Here is a 26,495-nt window from a genome sequence, read left to right on the forward strand (position 1 = left end):
AAACTGGAAAAAATTATGAATTTAATGGAAGGATTTGGGCAGAAGAGTGGACAGAAAATCCACTCAAACATCGCTCTCCCTCTGCCTCTCTCTTTTGCTAGAACTTTTCACTCTACCCTCGCTCTCAATTGCGGCCGCAGAGGAGAATAAAAACTAAAACGAAATCGAAGCGAAGCGAAATTCATTGATTCATTGAGTGCCAATTTACAAATCGAAAAGGCGGCCGCCACAGCCACATAAAACAGGAAAAATCTCGAGTAAAAATCGGAATCAGCATCCACAGAATGCAGGACGAGTGGACCTCGACATGGACGTGCCCCCCCCCCCCCCCCCTTGTTTGCCATGTGTGCGGGCGGGGGGGGAAACTCGAACGGTTTAATATTTTGAGCCCATTGATTCGTGCCTTCTGTGGCCTTTGCTGCCTGCCACCTCGCCTTCTGTTGCCCCCTGTTGATGCCACTGCTGCCTGCTGCCTGCTGCTGCCTGCTGCGGCGGCGGTGCATATGTGTATTTGCTTAAAAATGTATGTGTGTTTGTGTTTTGCCTGGTTTTTCCGCACACATTTTCATTCATTCTATCCCAACTGCTGCCGTGCTCTTCCGCGTTGCGGGTGAGTAATTTTTCAAGTATTTTCCATGTTTTTCCTGCAGCTTCCATGTTTGTGTGCTTAGCCTCCCTGCCCCCCTCCCTCCGTCGGCGTCATGCCAATATATTCGGGGAAAAATCAAAGATTAAAATGAGCAGCGGGCCATCGTAGGATGTTTTCCGAATGATAGGAAAAAGGACTCGTACCGTACCAGTATTTGCCCGAACGCTTAGCCTCATCTCTCCTGACAGGGGAGGGGGTGGGGGCGGGGGGTGTTTTTTTGGGCATTGGTTTTGATTTCATCAACAGATGCTGCCCCCACGGATCAGGGATACGGCTATAGATACGAATGCGGGGTCGGCTCCTATAACACCAGCATTTCTACATTTTTCCACAAATTATTGTGCAAATATTTGACTTTCAAACAAAACAAAAACAAAAAAAAAAAGAGTGGAGTGCTGAGTGGATGGGGGAGGGAGGAAAGGGAAGGGAAACAGACAAAAATCCCCAGAAATACATTTATTGAATTAATGGATTATTTCTGCGTCAAAACATCTGCGACCGAACGACCGGTAGACCTCTTCCCGATTCCCCCCCCCCCCCCCCTCCTCATCCCCTCGACAACATCTTTTTACGTTTTTTTTCTGGTTTTTTCTTTTAGGGATTATAATTTATTCAAAGCACTTTTTGACCTTTCTTTGCATTCATATCACTTCCACCCCCGCCCCCCTGTTCGTTCAATTGAAAATTGGGAAATTTCGACATTCAATTAGATTTGAAATTAGAAAATTAACACTTTAATCTTGAATGGGTGGAAAAATTGAATGTATTTTGTATTATTTTCAAATTAAACGGAAAATCAAAACAAATCAAATTGAATTAATTCCGAGGCGACGGGAAATGTCAAACGGTTTTCATTAAGTTTTCTTCTATGGGAAAACCTCGAAAAGTCTTAATTTTTACATATATGAAATTTGTGAAAATGTTTAATTTTTTTGCTGTTTGAAAATCCCATTGAAACGATGGTAGTCTGCCACTCCTGGAACATTTTGGAGTTTCGTAATTATTTTTATAGAATTTTAAGGGGATTTATTTGTATTATTTTAATATTTATATGTTTTTTTTAACCACTTTTTTAACTTTTTTAACACTTTAATCTGGGTGGAAAATTTCAATGGATTTTGATTATTTTCAAATTAGACGGAAAATCAAAACGAATCAAATTGAATTGATTCGAGGCGACGGGAAATGTCAAACGGTTTTCATTGAGTTTTCTTCTATGTGAAAACCTCGAAAAGTCTTCATTTTTACATATATGAAATTTGTGAAAATGTTTAATTTTTTTGCTGTTTGAAAATCCCATTGAAACGATGGTAGTCTGCCACTCCTGGAACATTTTGGAGTTTCGTAATTATTTTTATAGAATTTTAAGGTGAATACAAATAATTTATATATTTATATGTTTTTTAAACAATTTAATTATTAATTAATTTTTTAATTCTGGAATATACTTATTTTTTCCTGGAATAATTATAATCCATAGATCTAGCAGATGTATTAGCCACCCTCGCTCACTAGCTGCCGCAACTAGCGCATTGTTTTGGCCAAAAGTCGCGCCATCAAACGGTTTGCATGTTCAAATTACATAGAAATTGAGCCAAAGGCAGAGGCAGAGGCAGAGGCAGCTGTGGCAGTGGCAGTGCTGCAGGTGGCAGGAGAAAGGGCCACAAAGCACAAAAACCATTTCACAATTTTCCATGCCAATTGGCCAACAGCGAGGGAGCGAGGGAGGGGCGTTGGGTCATTTGTAGGCTTGTTTTTAGATGGTTATGGTTTTTTTTTTTTTTTTTTTTGCTTTGTTCATGCCATAAGCCTCACACATGAATGCCAGTTGTGGCCACTCGATGGTATGGCAACCCCTGTGGCACACACACACACACACACATGGCACTGCCACTGCCACAATTTGGCCAAAAACGTTGGAACATTAAAATGCACTTGTTAACAAGTAATTTGTTGGTGGAATGGCAGATATTTGCTTATCGCAGCCATGAAATCACGGTCTGCCGTTTATCCGTTGAATATTTGATTAGATATATGTATGTAAGGACCTCGTTAAGGACCCTTTGACCTTTTTTCTTTTGAACAGTAGCGGAGAAAAAGGAGACAGAGGGAGGGAATGGTGGAATAGTTTTTGTGTGTGTGTGGGAGAGCCTCTTGGGGGAACAAGTGCATTCTATCTTTTACAATTGAGATTGTAATCATTCGAAATGGTGTTATAAATAAGTCAAATCTTATGGATTGGCATTCCCATTCCCATTCCCCCCCCAATGGATGTACTTTCGAGGGCGGATTACAAAGAGGATTACCCTTAGAACAGGCAACAGCGGCGGCAACAGCATCTGAAAGCACTTAGCGAGCAAGAGACTTCCCCCCCCCCACTCCTTGCCTCTGCCCCTCAATGAGAGCCAATGAGAGACCGAACAGTCCTGCCATACTCGATTCTCCCACTGAGAGAATTTAATCTTTATTACAGAGTCAAGTGAGCGTAGAGGGGGGAGGGTGGGGGAGTGGAGCGTAACAGGCAGAAGTACTTGAAAATACTGTTAGATACGGACTCCGGACTCTGGCTCTGCCTTTGGGACGGGGAGGGGGGACAGATCCCAGCCCATACCCCTCCCGCCGCAGCAGGCGGACAAAATCAATTTCAATCAAACAAATGCAACGTCGCGTTGCTCTCCGTCGGGGGAGTCACGGCGGAGACCGAAAACCACTCAAGTGAACCAATAAAAACATGAACCAAAATTAGAACAGAAAAACTGTTTTCTCTATATATGTATAGGATATAGGATAGAGGATAGAGGGAGGATAGTGACTCCGCGAAAACTGAAAATGAATTGAATCTAACAAAATAATTGAGAATAATCGAATTTAAATCACATTTTCGGGCTGTGCGACACCCCTCTGATGACGATGACAATAATGATGATTGGTTGTTCGATGAGGAGGGGGGGGGATGGTGTGACGAGGGGTGACGAGGCGAGAGGGAGTTCCCTCAACTGTGACATCATTACCACATGCTGCAATTTTATGGGCAGAACTACAATTTTTATGAGATTTTTAAAGGGGATGTTTTACACGAACAATATACTTATTTCTTATTTTGATAAAACGTATTTATTTATAAAAAAAACATACATATATGCATATTTATTAGTGATATTTTAAGGTCTTCGATTAACTAGTTTTAGTCACTCTTCTATCGTTGCCAGTGCTCCAACCATTTCTCAAGGTTTTCCATCAGCAGCAGTGACATTTGAACCTTTTCCCTTTACTGTTTTCCTGTTTTCAATTACATCCCGAGTCAAAAAATGAAAACAACATTTCTGTCTGTTTTTCTGTTTTTCTGTTTTCTATTTTCCATTTCCCTTTGCAATTAACCCTGGAATCACTGAGCGAATGAATGACGGAGAACGAATGTGTTTGAGTTTTCGGATGCCAGATGTTAATGTTTGGCCCTGGAGAGGTTACGCCTTCCATTAGGTAAACTCTAATGGTAAAAAAAAAAAACTAAACACAATCATAGCTTGAGGTTCGGTTCGGGGTTTTGGGGACAAACGAAACAACAAAACCCTTGCTGATGTGTTCTCTAATTTCCCCTTTTGAACGTCCATGAAATGTAATTATAAAACCCCTCGTGTGGTATATTTGATCCTTTAGTTTCGAATGAAAATTCATTTCATTAAATTCTTTAATTGGAATTCCGAGTCTGGAGAATCGAGACCCCTACCCCCCACCACCTCCATGCCCCTTGCATGCCAAAGTGTTAATATCTAAATTATTGTTGTTTTTGTTGCTGTTGCTGTGGCTTCTGCTGTTGTTTTTGTTGCAACAACCCTGCATTAAATTCAAAATATTTTCGACCGCTCATTTTTGTGCGGTTACGGTTAATGCTGCTGTTTATATTTCAATTGAGGTTTTCACGCAATTTCAAAATTAGTTTTGTTCTTCTTTTTGTTGTTTTTATTTTTTTATACCCAGTAATTTTCGAGCAAAGGGGTTTGTTCTCTATAGCCATATTTCAAATAAATAGATTAAATAGATTTAAACATAAATAACATGAAAATAAATATAAAATACTTAAAAATAAATATAAAAAATTCAAGCTGTAGGAAATATATAAAGAAAAAATAAAGGGAATAAAATATAAAGAATAGAATAAATCAAGGAAATAAATTTAACCGAAATGTGAAAATATTTAATTTAAATAAATATTTATTTTAAACACGAAATATTAAATATTATTAAATCAAAATTGTCATATTTTAAATCTTCTAAAATATATAATAAATACTAAAATATAAAGAATAGAATAAATCAAGGTAATAAATTTAAACGAAATATGAAAATATTTAATTTAATCAAATATTCATTTTAAACATGAAATATTAAATATTATTAAATCAAATATTTTCATATTTTAAATCTTCTAAAATATATAATAAAGACTAAAGACTAAAATATAAAGAATAGAATAAATCAAGGTAATAAATTTAAACGAAATATGAAAATATTTAATTTAATCAAATATTTATTTTAAACATGAAATATTAAATATTATTAAATCAAATAATTTCATATTTTATATCTTCTAAAATATATAATAAAGACTAAATATAAGACTAAATAAAGACCAAAGACTAAAATATAAAGAATAGAATAAATCAAGGAAATAAATTTAACCGAAATGTGAAAATATTTAATTTAATAAAATATTTATTTCAAACATGAAATATTAAATATTATTAAATCAAATATTTTCATATTTTATTATTATTTATTTATTTATTATTTCTGGGTTTATTCTACACCTCTTTTTGGTATCATTATATTCGTAATAAAGGCGATAAGTTCCGGGAATCAAACTTTGTAGATCTATAAATAATTATTGTATGATCTTTATCTTTATCTTTATCTTTATCTATCGATTATACACTCGGAATCTAAATGATACGTTCTTTGGGTGATTTTCTAACTGTCTTTTGGAGATGGAAGCCCCTTTACAGGGTATCCCATAGTGGTTTCATTTCTATTTTCTCTTTTTCCACTTGAGCTGCTACCGCGAGAGCAACTGTACATTTAGGAGAACTTTTGGGAGGCTAACAAAAATAGAAAGAGAAGAAAGGGACAGCACTTACCTTCATCGGCGGTTGCCGGATGCTGTTCGGCCTCGACCGCATCCTGGAAGAGCATCAGAGCGGCAGTGGCCACAGCCAGGAGGAGGGCCAGCGGCGCTTGCCGTTGGCCCGTAAGAACAGAGGAAAAACTATCCCTATCCATTTTCCAGGTGTATTTTTCCAGTTTCCAAACTTTGCTGTTGTACTCCTTTTTTTTATTACCTTTTAACTGTTGTCTTTTATTTGCACTTTCGCTTTTCTTTCTTTTCGTTTGGTTTTTCAATCAGTTTTTATGTTTTTCTGGGGGGAGGGTTTTCCCAGTGTTTTTCCAGTGTTTCTCATAAGTTGTTTCCCAATGGAGGATCCGCTGTCCGCTGTTCTGTGTTCGTGTTGTTATTTTCGCTTGTTTTACTCATCTTTTCCCCACGGATTTGCTCGGCTTTTCAATACGGATTCGATTTTTTCCACCATTCGCTGACATACGCCACTGAAAGGAAAATGGGGGGGGGAAACAAGAAAAACATTTTCACGAATTAGTTTTCATTTATGCAACCAAAGGGGAACAGAACATGCCACATGATGTAGCAAACATATTCGAATTGCAAATTGAATCAGGGACGAGAGGACGAGAGGGGACTCGCCTCTTCGCCCTCTCCAACGATCCATATATATATTTTGGTGGTGTAAAGTGCATCAAGTGGAGCAGATTCGGGGAAATGCTTGGGGGAAATCTGCATCTCCATCTACATACACATACATACGGACACATACACGGACACATTCGGGAACGTGTTCAATCAAGTTTCCTTAATTACAAAGTGGAATTTTCATGCCAGAATCGTCAGAATTTCAAATGCGAAATGCAATTGAGAGGCGGGAACAGTGGGAGGATGGGGGGGTAGAAGGAGATGGAGATGGATGTGGGAATGTGTGTGGATTCTATGTTTTGTTGAAGTTGTGTGAAGTAATTCCAATTCCAATTGAAAATGGAAGAAAATCGAATCCCAAATAAATACATAATAAATAAGTAAATACAAAAATACATAAAAAATTATTAAATAATAAATAAATACATAAAAAATAAATAAATAATCAATGATACCAAAAAAAATTAATACAAATATCCATAAATAAATACATAAAAAATAAATAAATCATTAATAAATTAAGTATTAAATTAAATAATTGAAAATTAAATAAATTAAAAATAAATAATTCAAAATTAAATAAACTATAAAATGACAGTAAAATAACATATTAAATTAGATATATATATGTTTAATTTATTTACTATTTTTTATGTACATATTTATTTATTAGTGTTTGTATTTATTTATTTTGTTCTTTATCATCTATTATTTATTTATTTAATTATTTTTTATGTATTTATTTTGTTCTTTATCATTTATTATTTATTTATTTAATTATTTTTGATGTATTTATTTATTTTGTTCTTTATCATTTACTTTTTTATTTATTTACTTATTTTTGATGTATTTTTTTTGAATTAAAAATTAAAATTAAATAAATTTAAACGTTATATTGCAATAAAAAAATAAATCAATCACGATTAAAAAAATGTTTAATATTGAAAATCCATTTGCAAACATAATTAAATTATAGCACTAAAATATTTTTGTGATTAGTGCTTTAAATATAAGGCAAATAAATCAAATCAAAGTGAAATATAATCGGATAAAAGAATATCTAAAATATATATAAAATATACATATATATATCAAAATATTACTGTAACAAAACTTTAATTAGTTTTTTATTTTAAAGGACTTTCAAAATAAAATCAATTGAATACATTTCGGTTGGAATTACTCCTTGGAGTGTAATTGTTCCGCAGTTAGGACCCCCTTCCTTTTAGCCCTTTTGGCAACTGAGAAGAAAAACACACACGTGTGTATTTGAAGCAGAAAAGATCCTTCGATACGCAGGAATCGTTTGGAATCGTATTCCTTGCCATATCCTTCCCTCCTACCCTCCCCTCTGTCCTGATGTATACCCTCCACCTCCACCGCCCCGTTTTAATGGGGAATGCAATATTTAAATGCATATTTAAGGAACCGCAGGGAACAGCCTTGGCCCCTGGGCCATATCACGGATAGAGTACAGTAGAGCCTCGACCAAAGGCTGGGCAGAGCAGGGTTTCAAGGGGCACCAAAAACTCGATGACGGTGTAAATAATAAGTGCATAAATATTTTATATATTTAACAAGAATTTGGGCAAGAAGAGGGAGAGAGAGGAAGGGAAACAAATAAAGTGCGAGAATTTGTTGTTTGCAGGAATGGAATGGAATGAAATGGAATATGGAGTACATTTGTTGTCAACCTTTCAACAATTCAGCCAAAACAAATTGACCTCAATTTATTATTAGCCCAAAGTAGGTGGGGTGGGGGAGGTGGGGATTAAGTAAAAGTAAAAGTCAGGGGCGGCACGAAGTCGTCGGCCTGTCAGTCACACAATAGAGATCCAGGCTCTCCCTCTCTCTCTCTCTCTCTCCCTCTCTCACTCTCCCTCTCCCTCTCTCTCTGTCTCGCTTTGAGGTATGAAATATCCAACTTAATTCCAAGGTAAATGCAAAAGATTTAAGTAATATCACTCTTCCTGCATGTCCTGGCCCCACCCCACCCCCTCCCTGGGAAACTTCTCTGCCCCCCCCCCCCCCCCCCCCATTCACCCTCCGACAAGCACTTTCCCTCTCGTTTTTCTCTCATGTGTTACTTTTATGTGCTCTACTTTATTTTTCCCTCCACTCTACCGGTTTTCTTGAACGCATTTTGTTTTTGGCCAAAAGCGGTGGAGTGGAGGGGTTCCTACAGGCTATTCTTCTAATATAAACACAAAGAGGGGCAGGGGGGGCAGAGGGGGGTGCACATTGACACTTTTACGCCCCCCTTCGTTGAGCCCCTAGAAGGCGTGTTAAAGGTGAGAGGGCGGCCACAAATTTCTTTATATTTCCATAGGAGCAGCAGAAGCAGTGCCAGGAGTGGCAGGGGGGGCGGGCAGCAGGCAGTGGCATAAAGTGGATACAATGCATGAGCTGCCATTCATAATATTACGCGAGACGTGGCAGATCCCTCCACCAGCCACTCCCCTCAGAGGAAGAGCGGAGTGAAGAGGCCACTGAAGAAGGAGCCACAAGAATTGGTAAATAAGGGAAAGCAAGGAAAAGCATGGAAAAGCAGACATTCTAGCCACTGCGTAACAGAGGAGCAAACTACACGTGTAGGCAAAGCAATCAACAAGCAGGATACGAGTCGAATGAGTAACATAAATAATAAAAGCCAAGAGTAGGACGAGGAGGGGCAGGAGGAGTGGCAGAACACGAGCGGAGCAGCACAGGCGAAACGAGTAGTCGTAGAAGGAGGCTCAGACATTTGTATGAATGATGTCTGAGAGACCAGGACGAGGACGAGGACGAGCACGAGCACGACGCATGAATGGCAAATGGCGAAACGGGTGAGTGACGAGTGGCAACTCCTGCCACCTGCCACCACCCATCCTCGCCCGTCCTCCGTCCTTCATGCAGCATGTTGCCACCTGAGTGGCAGGAGGCGGACAGCGCAGGTTGCCTGCTTATTTATGCTGTGCCTATTGCTGCCACTCGAGACTCGAGATTCGAGATTCGAGCCGTGGGAGCCATGGGAGCCGGCCCTGCGACCCCAAAACATAACAGGACTCCAATTTAGAGGCGAGGAATGGAATGGAACGAAGTGGAATGGAACAAAATGAGTAATATAATGGAAAATAAGCTAATTGAAGGCACATAACGATAGGGAAAATAGTGAAACGGAACACTGAAACAACAAGGGAATGGAATGGAATATGGTATTGGGAATATACAGTTATAAATAGGTTAAATGGAATAGAAAATAATTAAATGGAAAATTGTGGAACGAAACATAAAAGAAAATATAAATTAATATTTATGTATTATGTCAAACGAAATTAATGCAAACGAAACGGAATGGAATTGGGATAGAAAATTCAGAAGGCGCTGCCCGATGAATGGGAGGCGGCTGGCAGGAGATCCCAGAGAGCGAGAGAGTGGGAAACAATAATGGAAACCTGTTGTTTGGGAAAATCTAATTTGCACACCCACACACGCACACACACACACACACACACACAGGAGGTGAAGGAGAGACCCATAACTTATGAGAGGAGAGAGGAGCAACGTGGAGCACCCGGAATTCTCGAGTTCAGAAGGTTATTTAATTTTTGGGGAAACGAAGTAATGGCCGCACGGACTGTGGAGTGGAGTGCACTGCAGGTGTGAACGAATAACGAGTAATTGTTGCCAGGTGGAGAGGGGAGGATGGGGGGGGGAAAGCATACCCCCACAGATAAGATATATCTTATGGGGGGTACTGGGGCTGTGTGTGTGTCTGTGTGTGTGTGGCTTATCTGGAACGAAAGGAAGAGGTGTGAAAGTGTGCCCCAGATAATCTCCGGCAGAGTTATGAATCATTTCGTACTGCTTTCCCTGCTTTAATCCGGCCACGTGGCAAACTCTTTAAGGAGCAGAGAAAAACAGGGATACAGATTTATGGGGGGAAAAAGGTTCCACAAAAGTCTGTTCTCCGAGTTTTGCGCTACTTTTCAATTGATTTTCCTCCTTTGAATATTCCAGGGGGGTGGGGGGGGGGGCCTCCCCCTGCTCCGTCTGTCTGCAAAAGCGTGGAAATTCTTAGCCAATTTGCATAAGTGATTTGCTGTCTCTTGTCTTTTCTTTTGTATCTGTATCTGTATCTGTGTCGTCGTCTCCTACACCGCACCACAGCACACTCTCTGATCTCTTCATTTTGCTTCCTGAGAGAGAGAGAGAGAGAGAGAGAGAGAGAGAGAGGTGTGTGTCCTGTCTGTCTTGTGTCTATCTGGGGCACACAGGTTGAGGCACGTGTGCGGTAAGCAGGTGGTAGATGTGTATGTGCGACTGCCAACAACGTGACGCTTATAAATTTATGAAGAAAAACTTTAAAAAGAAGCAGAACTCCACGTGAAGTGCCATTGAGGGGGAAGGGGGGGAGGCACCCTGCCACATTGACAGAAGTGAATCGAGGCAGAGATTGAGTGGCAGACAGGGGATGGGGGGAGGAGGGGAATGACAAAGACTGCAGTAAGTGAAATTAATTAAAAAGGACGAATAGCGTTAGTCAAGGATTGTTGGCTGCTGCAAGGACCTCCAGCAGCAGCAGATGGATGGACTCCTGGAAAACCCACCCACACAATGAATGGACAAAAAGATGTTAACACTTTGTTGAAGATGATGACATCGTCGTAGCGTTCCCTCCCATCGTCCCTCCCTCCTCCCCTGACTGTCGCAGTCATCCATTGTTGCAGCCATTGTTTCATGTTGCTCTTCTCATTGTCAGCCATGGTCCTTGTCCACCATGCCCCAGCCACAGCCCCAGCCACTGCCCCTGCTCTTGCTTTCCCTTGCCGCCCAACGTTGCTTATGAAGTGGCAAGAACCTCCTTGCAGCCTGCCCGGAACGTGAGACGGCATTGTTAATAATAGAATGTTACTTCTATTTCTGTACCCCGCCACCCACCAGACACCCCCCTCTCTCTCTCTCTGTGCTTTCTCTGCAGCAAACGAATCTCATTTCTCGCTTCTTTATTTTCCTTCCACTTGAGAATTTCCCTTTGAAGCACAGAGTTCTTCCCACCATCTTTTCGCTGGAAAACTTAACATTTCCCTCAAGAAGTGGCCATGGGGGCGTCGCTAATTTAAATAATGGAATTTAATATTTGATTTCCTCCACAAATTTTCCTTAAAGGTAAAGTACAATACAATCCTTTTTCCTCTTAAATTTGATGTAAACTGCAGCAGGTTTTCTTTTGTTTTTCCTGCTAATTGGAAATTGGCTGCATTGTTCTCTGACTTTCACCTGCTGGGAAAACTCTTCAATTACAAAATTCTGTCGAATGGAAAACTGGCATATCTCTGGGGCCGTTGGATGGGGGTGTGGCATACACACAATTTTCCCAAAATATTTGGACACTCTTTAGGGCATATTTTCATGAATATACATATTTTTATTTCACTTAATAAATATCAAAAGCAAATAAAATCAAGTCAATTTTCCGACCGCCAGGAAAACAAAACCGGTTTTCCCTCTCACATTTGTTCCGTACATTTTTCATTTTCATTTACGATTTTTGTTTTGTTTTAATTAAAAGTCAAAAACAAAAAAAAAACAAAAAAAAGAAGAGGCATGCCTGGATATGGCTGTAAACGGATTCCCCTGTGTATGGCATGGAAAATGGAAAAGGCACACTGCCTTTCCCAAAGCTCGTAAAATTTCAATGTCAACAATTTTGCTCCCCCCCCCCTTGCGTGTGGGTACGCCTCTATATGTATCTGCATCTGCACCTCTATGCAATAGATACATATACATAAATGGGATCCTGTATCTATGACAAAAAATTGTTTATTTAATGGAACCCCCGCCCCCACCACAAACCTGGATTTTGTTTACTTTTTCCCATTCTTCTTCTTTTTTTAATGTTGTTAAAAAAATAACAAAAGAAAAAAGGTGTAAAAAGGTTTAATGGCAGAGGAATGGAGAATAGCGGGTACCGTGTAAAAAATAAAAATATCCCATAAATCATCATAATTTTTTCATGATTTTTGAATGTTGAATATTATTAAAAATAAACATAAATAAATAAATAAACATTAAAAAAAAATATCCATAATTAATTTAATTATTTATTTCTTTTTAATGATAATTTTTGCCGCCTTTCAACCTATATATATTTTATATAAATATACATAAATTTTTTTTTAAATAATGGGGCATATAATTTGAAAGGAAAGCCCATTATTTTTTTACTACTTTTACTGGATTTTCGATGATACAAAAAAACACTAAAAGAAGCTCAGATAAAGATGGATTTTAGTCGATTAAAAAAGGGAGAAAAATGAATAAGGGGTATCCACAAACTAAACAGCTTCGAAGCAGCCACTCTTCCATGAATCTCTGATCTCTGAAGATCGAAGATATCCCTTGCCGCATATACCTTTCCCGCGCATTCGCATCTTTTTCCAGGGTAAAATCAGTACAGAAGCCGATAAACTCGTGGGATATTTGTCGAGCGGAGCAAAGCAGAACAGTGCCGCGTAACGAGTCAAAAGGCGCATCAGGAACACGAACACAGACACATCTATACACACACACACAGAGAGAGAGTGAGAGAGAGAGAGGGGGAAAATACAGCCACAGCCACAGAGGAAGTCCCAGTCCCAGTCGGCCCTTTGCCACACATATCCTTGGCACATTTCATAGGGATAACAAATGCCGGGAAAATTATTTTCAAATGTGCCGCCAGAGAGAATGGAGGGAGGTGGTGGTGGTGGTGGAGGGGGAGGGGGAGAGGCTGGGTGCATGGCTTTCCCTTTCAGGCATTGGGAGCATAGCGCCACAGCAGCACAGGCAAGGGTTAAGGCATGTTTCATTGGCCCAAAGTGATGGAAGGGAGGGGGGAGAGTGGAAGAGGGCGGGTGTGAAGTTTACTTTGATGCGGCGCGTTTTCTTTTGGTTAAAAGAGAGCAGGGACAGAGGGGTGGGGGGGTGGCAAGAACGATAGGAAGCGTCTCTCTGTAGTCCCTTTTCTCTACATTTCTCTCTCTCTCTCTCTCTCTCTCTCTCTCTCTGTGTGCGTTAATTGGCGGTCTATGCGTTTATGCAGATGTATCTGTGTATTTGCACAGCTGACGGTTGACGGCAGGTCTTCTGCCCCTCCCCCGCGGCAGACACCTGTCCCGTTAATTGGCTTTGCCGCAAATTTAATTGGATTTCTTCGCACTTTATCTTTGCATATTTTTATTCCATGCTTTTTATTAGCCTTTTTAATTACCATAAAAGTCAAACTTCACAAAATAATGATTTTCCCATCTTATCTTAAGGAAAAGTTTTACAAAAAGTTGTTGCGAATTTTTTAACGTGTAACTTTTTCATTCATTGCAAAGCTCTCTCATTTGAGACAACTACCAATAAATAGAAGCCGCTTGAAAATAAATACTACTAATATTATTAAATTAATATATTTATTCATATTTTAAAAATATATATTTAAACGATAATAATGAAAATATTTAATCGAAATAAGAAATCAAGTCAATTTATATATGAAACGAGAATTTTATGTATTAGATATATTTATTTTAAATATGAAAAACATTTATTATTAATGTAAAATATTTGTCTTTTAAATGTGAAATATATTTAAAACTGAAATATATTTATTTTAATAGCGAAATACATATTTAATTTTTTTGCATTTATTTTTTTTGTTTTTTAATTAATTAAATTTTGTTTAAAAATATTTTAATGTTTTATATATACTTTATTTTAAATATTTAATTGTTTAAATTATTAATTTTTTTAAAATATTTAAATTATTATTTATTGAAATTGATTTAAATCAAATATTTTTATATTTATGTCAAAATGTAAATGAAAACATTTTCGTTTTACAATTTTCCACTGTTGGAGCAAAACTATTGTTCTACATTTTTTAATTTTGTATGCATTTATATTTCGTTTAATTTATGAAATTAATCAGAATCATTTAAAAAAAAAATGAATTTTTCCACCGAACAAATATTTCCAGCCCATTGAACTGTAAGTTTTTTCCTTTTAGCCAACATTAATTTCAAAATGCAAATTCCAAAAAATTATAATTTTCATATATTATATGTGTGTAATCCTTTTTTGTTTCATTCCTCCCCCCGCCCAATGAGAGCACTGATAGTTTCAGTGAATCAGAGGCTATATTTAGTATATAGCCAGATATTCCTGTGATATCTGTCCTTCCCACTCGCTCGCTCCCTGGGAGCTGTCCGGCTGTCCGGCGACAAATGTAAATTTCACTCCACTAAAATCTAGAGTTAGTTAAGCTTACTAAGCTTGGCACGCGATCTTAATTGGGGAGAGTCTCTCCTCCTCTCTGGAGGGCGAAAAAACATTGCGTAAGCCCAGAAGAGGGGGAGGGGGGAGGGTGGAGGAGACAGCGCAGACATAGACCACTTTTGGAGCAAAGGGCCAGCCAGCCAGCCAGCCAGCAGGGCACTTTATGGCCATAATGGAAAGTGCCATTGAGTGTCGCTGCAGCCAACCCCTCCCCGAAGGACCACCTGCTGACGGCCACACCCACCTTGCCGCCCCCTTAATGGGGATTAACTTTAACCAAAACAACATTTTTTTTTTTCCTTTTCTTTTTTTACTTTTGAGTTTTTGTGTGCGTTTGCGGGGCTCCTAAGCGAGGCCACGCATACATACGTGCATACGGGCGGGGGAGGGGGTATGCAAGGGGAGAGGAGAGCACAACAGAGAGCAGGCTCTGGGACACGCACAGGGCAAAAACATTTTTTCATCGTTAGAGGAGGAGCTGCTGCTGTTGCCTCACAAAGAAGACAAAAACGCACGCAAAAACCGCCTCCCTCATCATTCACCCCCCTTTTGCTCCCCCCTTCTGCTGTTCCCCCCTTCTGCTGTTCCCCCCTTTTTGCTGCTCCCCAACTGTTGACCAGCAGCCCTACCGACAGGCCACAACTAATACAAAATGGGCCACGGGAAGGCCTAAACAAGACGGCAGGACACAAGGGGGGATCAAGAGATGCCATTTTTTAACCAGAGATCCATAGATCATATCCTGGTTCAACAGTTCCTAATCCACTGCCATTGCATCTACTTAACGTGGCCCCCTCCTACCCGTCTTCCTGCCACATGTTGCAACAGACATTAAGCCACACACCCATTGGACGTCCAATAATTGTCTCTTCCACTGAATAATGCATAAATAATGCAGAAACAAAGACGCCAGGGGTGGAATGTGGGGTATATTAAGGGGGAGGGGAAGGAGGAGGACGGTGCCTGCCAAAGGGGTAAAAGTGGATTTGTCGACCAACAAAGTGAGAAAACCGCAACGGAGCGGCATAAAAAATGCATAAAACGAGGACAGAATAAAGTCATAAAGTAAAAGATTGTCGACAGCCCAGGGGGGGCAGGGGGAGGGGAGGGGCAGGGCTACAGGGAGAGCGTCCTGTGTGTGTGTGTGTGTGTGTGTGTGAAAGCGAGTTGTTGTTAGGTCTTGGCTGGGGCCTTGTTTGAGGTCTCAATAGGTCATAATTCACGCCTAGTCGCCGTCGCCGTCGCCGCTCCCCTCTGCAGGGAGCCACAAAAGGGGTGCGTGGGTGTTCTAGCGGCGCCACAGAGGGGGGGAGAGGGGGCTAACGTGGCACTCAACTTAGTTGTTTATACAAAAGCCCCAGGAAAAGAACTGCAGAGGATTACGAAAGGAAAGGCGGAGTTTTGTAGAGGAAAAACTGGGAGGAGATTGAAGATGGACACATTTGAAGGCTTCCCAAAGAAGAAATGTGACCACAATTCATGGATTCCGGGATCACAGATCATATATCTGGTAAAGATTCAAGCCATTATGAACGCCGAAATGTAGAGAGATATTCTGAGGAACATGCCGATAATTTGCCACTTGCCTGGATATTTTAACAGGACAACAGCCCAAACATCAATGTTTTGTAATGGCCTCCGCAGAGTTCCGTAAAGAGAACTTGTGAGGAATTCTAAACCAAGTCGTTGCCCAAAAAAAAAACAGCAATTAAAAGGATTTGTGCCGAATTTTACAGGAAGAATGGAAGAAAATCACCCCTCAACAGTTCGCACTGTAGATTCAATACCAAAGCGTTGATCCACTTTTCTTAAGCAGAAAGGTCATCCTACTCAATATTAAAGTAGTTTTATTAAAAATACTAGGAATACTGAGCAAATTTTAACTTTTTTAACCATTTTTTTCCAGGTGGCTTAAGTATATGAGCAGAACATTTTGGAGATGGTTTCCGATTTTTTAATATATATATTTTCATAACTTGGTTGTTGTTGTATTAGAACACTGACTTATAGAACTAATTTGAGACAACAAATTGGAGCTGTAAAATAAAAACTTTTCTTGATTTTCGTTTAAATTCTTGGTGTAGTTCTTGTGGCTTAAGTGTATGAGCACCACTGTATATCTCCCTTTCTCTCTATGTTTTGACTCACTTTAAGGACATTTTCGAGCTCAGATATTTTTTGTTTGATCAGATTTCTATTCCATAAAAAAAGGAAATTTAATCCAGACCCCGCACGCGTTCTACATTTTAGACCCAAACAAAATTCCAATTAAGATGCATCCTAAAAAAACTACCGTCTAGTGTACAGGTGTACTCCATCCACGTGTCCGACATTTGGCTGCAATAAAAACCAGAAATCGTGTCGCAATAAAATCTAAAATTAGAAAAACCCCAAAAACTACCGAAATTGAAACCGAAAAACCAACAAACAAAAAATCTGATGAAACGCAAACGCATTAAAGTCGGCGTCGGCGTCGGGTGTGGGCTATAATGCAATTATTTCTATATATGTATATATTTTGCTCCTACGAAATCGCAGCAGAAACGAGTCGAAGCCAATTTCGAGTGGGGAAAAATTGCGTGCCAAAAGGGAAGAAAATTTATTTGTGGGGGGGGCAGAAAACAGGACGAAAAACGGAAAACGGAATTAAACACTGAAACGAGGAGCTCCTCGTTGAAGGTTTCAGGTTTCAGGGCTGTGCTCCATAAAAAAGTCGGAATTATGCTCCATAATAAAAAGTTATGACTGTAAAATTTTTTAATTGCACATTTGGGAGTTTTTTGGTTTTTGTTTTTGTTTATTTCCTCCCTCCCCCCTTTACTGAATCGTTGCCACACATTTCTCAATATTCCAGACACAAATCCGAGAATGACAAAGTTTTTGCCTCAATTGCGGTTGAGAAATCCAAAAGTTAAATACTTAGAAACAAAAAACAGCTGCAAATAAATTTCTTTTGCAAAAGTAATGTCTGACTTTGCTGTGACGAGGGGGGGGGGGGGGGGGGGATCTGCTTGTGTAAGCGGAGATTCGCAGGGAAATTTGATCGACTGTCTAGAAGGAATGTTTGTGCTTCGATTGGAAATATTTGTGGGCTCAGTTTTGTTTTGGATTAGAGATTGATGATCAATGTCTGATGGAAGTTTCAGGGGAAGACCTACTGGGTCTCTATTTTTCAAAGCCCATGTCCCTATAGAAATTCCCTCTCCTTTTCCGCCTTCTCCATCTGACATCTGTCATACATCTGCATTCGTTAGCGGCAACGAGGCGAAGGGGCAGGAGAACTCCTGCTGGGGTCGCAGGCTAATTTGCTTCTCTTTTGCTTTTAATCTTTTCGAGTAAATTTACAAATTAATTAAAACAACAAACGGACAAAAAAACAAACCGAAACGCGTTAAACGGCAAGTAAAAGGAACAGAGAGAGGGAGAGGGAGAGAGGAGTAAGGAAAGAGAACGAGGATGAGCAACAGTCGCGAGGCCAAAAGTCACAAATATTTAAAAAAGCAGAAAGCAAAAAAAAGGAAAGAAAAACGACAGAGAGAGGGAAAAACACACATACACAAAGGCAGACGCACACATACACACACTAACAGAGAGACAGTGGGAAAAAAAACAACACAAAATTAAGGCACTAAAAACAGAAGCTAACAAAAGCAAAAACTCCGCAAAAACAACAAATGTCAAGGCAAAAAAAAACACAGTAGTTGAAAAGGCAACAACAAAGGGGATTTGGAATGGTAGAGTGTGGGAGGTGTTTTTTTTTTTTGGTGGGTAAATGGGACTCCCCTCTCCTGGTCCTGGTCCTTTTGGACTAAATGAAGGGACGGGCATCGCAACAGTGAAAATAAGGAAGGCACGAATGCTGCTGCAACTTTTGATACCCTTGCAGAGAGCCCCAGCCCATCGCAGCCTTCAACAGAGCCATGAAGAATCGATTCTATCGATTCTGATGCGATCGAAGGTTCTTCCTGCTTCGTAGCCGCTCTGCGCACAGGGTAGCAGGGGGCGACCCGGACGGACCCGGACGGACCCGTCGGCAAATGTAAAAAATTCAAAAGTGGCAAAAAGTTGACGATGGCTCCCAGAGCAGGAGCAGCAGGGGAGGAGGAAGAGGAGGAAGAGGAGGAGAGGTTGGTGGAGGAGGAGACGTTGGAGCTGGCCTTTTGTGGCTGTTGTTGTTGTCGCGGGAGGGGTGGCAAAGGAAATAATAATAATAATAATAAAAGTGGAAGCTCAAGGCAGCAAGGGGGGGAAGGGAGGACGGTGGGACGGGGGTTGGGTTCTAGGCGGAGAGAGTAAATTATAAATTAACGCTGCAGGCGGCAGGCGCGAGGTCAATGTGGTGGCTTCTCTCCACCTCCTGCCCGGCTGCTTCAGTCACTGCCTCTGCCTGTGCGCCCCCTGCCCCAACCCCCTCTCTGCTCTTTGACACACGCATGAGACCAGTTCTCTGTCTCCTTTTTGCGTGCAAACCAAAATAAAATAAAATAAAACGAGAGAGAGAGAGAGAGAGAGAGAGAACACAAACACAATCCACACAAAAGGGAAGCACGGGCACGCGGCGTCCCCCCTCCCACCGACCGCTGACCGCAACGACATAACGAGAGAGCAAGCAGGACCCGTCATGGAGTGGGGAAGTGGGAGAGTGAGAGTCACCCCGGCACCCTGGTAGCGGGAGTGGGAGTGGGAGAACGTGGACAAGTGGTTCAATTGGCGTCGCTCGCTGGCGATAGTTCTGGCAGGAGGGGGATAGCGATAGGTACAGCGTCGGTAGCAGAGTTCAAGTGCAGTCGTGATGGGGGGAGGGGGGAGAACTGAAGGGAAGACGACATGATAATTGAAAATAAGTTCGAGATTTGGGAAGAGCTTAAGGGCTGGAACAAGAGCAGAAAACCGCTTTCTGGTGAATAAAGTTAGCCAGGAGTAGAGCGAGAGAGAGAGAGGAGTGGGGTGGGGAGAGGAACGATTCCATTTATAGAGGGCGATACCGAATGGGTTTATGTTTAAGATTTCCTTTCTTAAGTTCTACAATGGGTTTTGCGGATGCCCCATTTTTCTTTTTTTTTTAATGTTTTCGTTCAAATTTATAAAAAAATCCTCTTTAAAGTAAGAGTTTATTATGGAATGGAATTTTATTCCATGTGAAGCTTGAAGGAAATCTCTTCGGGGAATATCTGAAAGAAAGGTATGTACTAGAGCAATGGATATTCCTGATACTCCCCCTTGGTGGAGTTTTCACTTCCTTTTATATGTAATTTTTTTCGTAATTATTTTCCATATTTCGCCCACAAACCAAAGGTCGGCTCGGTTCAGGGGTTGCACTTTGCTGGGGGGTCCCTTGCCCACAGGAGGAGGAGGCAGCAGCAGCAGGAAACTGGCCAACATATCATCCGTTGAACCAAACGCATGACAAATATGCGAGAAACATGAACATGAGGCCGGGGGCGGACCCCCACTGGACACGACAGGCGGTACCCCTGCCTCCTGGAGGTGTGAGGGGGTGGACTGGGGCTTGGGGTTAATCAGGAGAGGGACTCTCCCTGGACACGCGTGCACAATTAAAAATTTCATTGACTCGCAACATGGACATGAGCGGACATCCGCTCCGGGCCGAGAGGCAGGGATCCTTGGGGCAGGGTCTGGGCTCTGGGTTTCATACATAAATTAATGCTTAGTTTTGTGGTTGTGGAGGTTTGTGGGGGGGGTGTATGCAAATTACTTTGTTATTTAATCCTTTTCTGTAATCCTGGTTGATCCTGGGCACTGTGGCATGCCCCAAGGGGGACTGTAGCGACTCTCTGTTTTTTTTTCTGTTTGAAACACTGACACTCAGCCTGCAGCCACAGCCATCCGCCACTTGGAACAGCAAGGAGCAGGGTCACAACACGGCAGTGCCGCAAAAAAAAATGGTTTTTTGTTTTTCTTCACGAAGAACAAACGGAGCGACGCGACGAACGCGGAGGCGCAACACGATGGCACCGACGACGACGACGTGGAGGAGGTGGCGGACAACGAAGCTGCCGCTTAACCGTCAATCAGAAACTGGGCCTTAAATGGAACTTAAATTGTGCTCTGGGGTCAATCTATGGTTTTCTCATTCACATGCAAATCTATGCCACAGTTTTCTTGCAACGAAACACCGACGATGCACGGAACGAACGACGCCAACGACGACGATGACGACTTTGACGCTGTTTTCGGGCACGACGGAACGGAACTCTCGCGCGCTTCGCACCGCTTTAAAGTACCGCAAACGTTTGAATGACTGAACTCATGAATCGTGCTCCGAGGCACGAATCAATGCAACGTTTTTGTGGATTGTGGATTGTGGATGCCATTGCGGTGTGGAACGAATGAGAGAGAGAGAGAGAGAGCGCGTGCGCATGCGCATTTGTGCTGTTAACGACTCGGAGTCGCTGATAAAATTCCAAATTATTTTTCGATGGTCTAGAAATGTATGAGAATTTGGGATATATATTCTGTAATTCCTATTTAAATGGTTTTCGATTGAATCGGTATTGGGGGGTCTTTTGGGCACACATTCCAAATGGGTTCCACAAACAAAAGTCGCTCTCTCGCTTGTTATTTGTACGCTCTCCGCTCTCTGGCTGTTCCGCTAACAGAAAGGGGAAACCATCGAATGGAACCCAACTGTTAAATTTCTGAGTAAATTTCCAAAGTAAATGTTAAATTTTGGACTAAAGCGATCCACAAGAGAGCGAATGAAATATCAGAAAAGAGAGCCAGCAAAAACCTTCAAAACTGACCTACAGAACATCAATCAATGAAACGCTCAACGGAAACCACAAGCCGCAGACCCCAAAGCCCAAAACCCCAAAACAGAACCAAGGAAAAACTGATTCAAAGATTTTATCAAGTATTAAACAATTTGTGATTAAATTTTAATGGCAGCAAATGGCAGAAAATGTAAGGCCATCAATTTAATTACTGGAAAAAGTGCTATATTTATAAGTAATCCCCTGCCAAAGAACTGGGGAATTAATTCTGTAAAAAGAAGATTATACTTTGTATATAAAAAAATAAATGCAAAAAAATTATGGAAACAGAAACATTGAAAACATTTAATTCTGTGGAGCAGATAAAAGCGAGTGAGTGCTCTCTTTATTTAATCGGAAAATCTGGCCAAAGTATCTCTCGTTCGGTCAGCGATAAGATCAGAGAGATCGGATTCTTTCTTTGTTTTACCTTTCAAGGGAGAAATGGCAAAAGATACTCGGCGTAACATCACATTTTAATACCAATTAGGATACTTTTTTGTGCAGGAGAATGCCATGCGAATGCGAATGCGAATGAATGAGTGCAAGTAGAAGGCAGAAGAAGTGCAGAGGACCAAACAAAAGGAAGAGGAACCTGTTCACCTGGACAGAGAGCATGAGAGCATGAGAGCATGAGGGCATGAGGGCACAGGTAGCAGAGTAGAAGAGAGCCTTTAATAGAGTGGACTTTAAGATACCCATTGTTTGGGTTCGCTTTGGGGACAAATTAGAGGTTCTACAGGCTTAGATAATCAACTTTTATCCCTGGGAGATGTATTTAAAAATTGTGGACACCACACACAAAATTTGTTCACTTTCTTTTTGGCTCCTACTCCGAAAATCTTTGATATTGAATATAGGGTATATACAGAGGGTATTCAAAATTAAAACTAAATAAAGAAAAGAAGATGCAAAAACAGTGGCAGTGGCAGTGGCAGCATCACAGCGTAGTTGAAAGATTAAAATCAGAATCAACGTAAACAGCAGTCGGCAGGAGACAGAGAGAGCGAGAGAGAGAGAGAGTGAGAGAGAGAGAAAATAATGCAAATTCAGATGAGTATCGTATCAAAAAGTTGAAGTTGAATTGTGGACAGAATTAAGGGTCCAGGGAGAGAGAGTGGTGGACAAATGCTCACTGAACAGAGAATAGAGGAGAATGACGCCCCATGATGGGGCACACAGCAGCGCGGCACGGCACGTCAGGGCAGGCGGTCATTCATCAGTGGGCAGGCGGATGGGTCCATTACACGGCACAAAACAGGATTTTTTTGAGGGCAGGGGGAGGCTACACCCCTGAATAGACGGTGGAAAGGTCAACGAACTATACACAAAAATATACATTTCTATAGATGGGCGAATGGAGATATACAAGAACTCTGTGGAGGGAAGAGGCAACGCAGCAAATGACAAAAGAAATATGAGAGAATGCAAGGATAAGATCAGAAGAGGACAGCCAGGCATCGTATCTCTGGCCTGAAATCAAAAGATTATCAATTGAACAAAAATTTCATAAAATAAATATTTAAAATGCAACAATTTGGTGCATAAATTCCCTGTTTAAATTAAATAAGAATTATATTTTAGGCCATACAAAATAAAGTCTAATTCCCTGATTATTCTATAATTTTATAAGCCATTTAAATGTGAAATAAATACCATTCCATCTGAATATAATCCTCGATCTACTTTCTCTCAGTGCATAAGAGTGGAACAGTTTGAGTGCCGAGTCCTGACTCCTGAGTTGCCCGCCTCGACAGTAGAACAACAAAATTAAGTCAGACATTTAGTTTGGATTGTGGCGGAGTAGAGGGGCGGGGAGGGTAGGGGAGGGGAGTCGAAAGTCGAGCATTTCAGGCAGCTTAAATTGTGTGTGTTTTTTTCTCTCTGCATTTCCATCTCTCTCTCTCTCCCACCTATTGTTGTGCCGCCGCATCATCCGTCCGTCCATCCGTCCGTCCGCTGCTTCTGGGTTCCAGGAGGGTTTTTTTGTTTTGTTTTTTTTTTTGTATTTTCTTGGATTATGCCTTACTTTGGGGTCAGAAGTTGACACGCCCAGGCATTTGCATAGGAATACACAACACAAAAGAAATCTCGAAATCTTGAGGCTCTAATTCCCAAAAAAACACAAACGATTCAATGAGTGCGCTCTGGGTTCTCTGGCGGAATATCAAAGCCGGAAAACTGGTAAAACTCTAACAGAAATGTCGTCCTTAATGTGTCCTTTTTCGGCTACCTAGCCATAATCTGCATTCGAATTTCATCGCCAGACAGACATCGCACCTGTTACGCGCCCTGAGCCCAGAATTCTGTTCGGGTTGCACACTTTTTTCTGTCTGGAGTTGGATTGGGTTCATCTGCTTCTGGTTCTGGTTTTTCCAGGCCTGGCGCTTGATTTTATGACCCTCATTAAATGCGCTCACGGGTCGCAGGTCGCAGGTTATTTCGCGTTCGCTGCTCGGAAAAAACTCCATTCAGTTGGACACAGTTTTCCCTGCCTCTCTCTCGTTTTCCATCTTTCGTTTACCTTTTGTTCCCGCTGTAGGGTGCCTCCTGCCTGAAATGGGTTCTTCGAACCGGGATTTGTTCGAGAATTGTCTCGAGAGGCGAAAGGGCGACTCCTTGGCCAAGACAAATGGCCTGTGTAATGGATCAGTGGAATAATCATCTAACAATGTGTTCAATCGAGCTACGGATCCCGCTAATGGGTTGAGGTTCTTTTCTATCGCTCTTTCAATGCATTGAGAACCAGTTCACGGGTTAAGGGCCCTTAAAGGAGGATAATAAATTAAACGGGCATTGCCAAGGCTGAAATGAATAGAAAAGAGTGTCTTTCAATTGGAACTAGCAGCCAGAGAAAATACTTGAACGGAATGAACTACTAGAAAAACTGTTTCAACTACCACTGGTTGTGTTTTGGCTCATAATATTGGAATATTTGGCATCTACATTACATATACTATGCATGTGAGGCGCACAGAGGCTTTCCATGCGATTGTATCCTTTCACTTATGGGTAATACGCAACTCGTTCGTCGGCTCAAACGATCTGGCTACCAATTTACTATTCTACCAGCTTTCTACACTTATTATTTTTTTCAACTAACCTTGACACATTTTCAACACTTTATTTTATTTAGATTTTTTTTTTGTTAATTTTAATTTATATTTAAAAAAAGTTTTTAAAGCGAAACAAAGCTCTTTCTTCAGCGGATGGATGGGCGACGAATGGTAAGCGGGATTGATGTTGTTTAATGAATTTGTATTTGAGAAAGAGACAGCAGTACGTAGTGATAGAGACAGAGAAAGACAAAGACTGTGGTGGCTGTGTGAACCAGTGGTGGTGGACGGGGGCGTGGGGCATGCTCTTAGAGGCCATAAAAAGGGTTCACAGACGATTTGCTCGAATTAATTGCACTGCCATTAACGTAGCGACGCGGAACAGTGAAATTGGAGAAGAAGGAAGGAAGGAAGAGTGGCATACCCCACCCCCCCACACAGTCCTAACCCCCTTAAAACCCTAAAACCCTGTTTTTTCACATTAAATTGAGTTGAAATTTTTGGCGGAAATTTGTTTTTGCATACCCTTTTCCTTCGCAGTGTGTGGGTGTTATGATTATTAGAGGAAGGACGAACGTATCTTTCGAGCTATGCCATAGAGAATTATTTTTGGGGGAATATCTTGGCGCTCTTGCGGAAACAAATTATCTATATTTTATATTCATTTTTTACATAAACGTATCACTAATAAAATAAGATTAAAATAAATATAAAAATATTAAATATAATAAAATTAAAAATTACAAATAAAAAAAAATATAAATAAATAAAACAAATTTAAAGAAAAATTAAATAAAAATAATAAAATGAATAAAAAAGAAATATTAAGCAAAAATAAATATATGTAATTAAAAAAATAAAAGGTAAAATAATATGAAATACAAATTTTAATAATTAGTTAGTGATAATAAATAAAATTAATTAAAATAAACAAATGTAATTAAAATAAATGAAATTAATTAAAATAAATAAAATTAAATAAAATAAAATTAAAATATATTAAATTAAAAACATAAGTAAAAAAATAAAAATAAATCAAATAAAACCAAATTAAATAAAAAAAAAAAAATTAAAAAAAAAATAAAATTAAATACAAATAAAGATAATTAAAAAAATATATATAATTAAATAAAAGGTAAATTAATATGAAATAAAAATGTTAATAATTAGTAAGTGTAATAAATAAAAGTATAATAAATACAATGAATTAAAATAAAGTAATTTCATTAAAATAAATAAAATTAATTAAAATAAAAAAATTTAGTTAAAATAAATAAACACAGTCTTTGTGCGAGAAAACTCTTTTGTTTTCTCAAATAACGGAATCATAAGTTTATAGTATTTATTTTTCAATTTGGTTCCGAATGGGATGACTATATCATGTAGATACCAAAAGAAAAATACATCCTTGAGGGTATAGACGAAATTTCCCATGAATTGCAGAATAATATTTGTGTATTTTACATGTGCCTTTTTTGTTGTTGTTTCTTTTATTTTGTGATGCGAAAATGTGATTTCAATTTTGGGCTATAAAAATGCGAAGCAACAGGTTCTTGGAAGTGTGTGTAGCCCGAGGGGGGGTTCTGTTTTATTAATTAAACCCGAAATTCCCCGCTCATCCAACGGAACGTTTTTTTTACCCGTTTTTAAAGATTGAAATTTTGCAGAGCTCGTATTTGAATAAAGTTCATTAGGATTTTTTGTTGGTCTTTAATCTCCAATATATTCATGGATAGATCTTCATTAAAAGTTGTGTACAAATTGTGGGAGATTTCCAGATGCATATCTCTGGGATATCATTAGCGGAAGAACAAATTTTGTATCTAGATATCATTAGAGGGCGATAGAAATCGAAGAACAAGATCTCTGGCCAATTTATAGGCGGCTTCTGCACCTAAACTATCATTAGTGGGGGCCGGGAAAACACCTAAAGATTTTACTAATTAAAGTTCGGATAGCGCTCCCTCCCG

At 40.0% G+C, this 26,495-nt stretch overlaps 1 protein-coding gene and 1 long non-coding RNA gene across 3 annotated transcripts in view; one reads left to right on the plus strand and one right to left on the minus strand.

Moving 5' to 3' along the window:
• LOC108159179 overlaps window positions 1-20,947 on the minus strand; it is a 49,757-nt gene extending 28,810 nt beyond the window's left edge. The window contains exons 1-2 of the mRNA XM_017292228.2: window positions 20,413-20,947; window positions 5,785-6,250 (exon numbers count right to left, since the gene is read on the minus strand). Of these exons, the coding sequence (XP_017147717.1) occupies window positions 5,785-5,926 (142 nt within the window). The 5' untranslated portion in view covers window positions 5,927-6,250; window positions 20,413-20,947. The remainder of the gene's footprint in view (window positions 1-5,784; window positions 6,251-20,412) is intronic.
• Window positions 1-26,495, plus strand: part of LOC117187737 — an 89,582-nt gene that overhangs the window by 4,634 nt on the left and 58,453 nt on the right. The window lies entirely within an intron of this gene.

Source organism: Drosophila miranda, chromosome 3 (assembly GCF_003369915.1).
Source record: "Drosophila miranda strain MSH22 chromosome 3, D.miranda_PacBio2.1, whole genome shotgun sequence".
NCBI lineage: Eukaryota > Metazoa > Arthropoda > Insecta > Diptera > Drosophilidae > Drosophila > Drosophila miranda.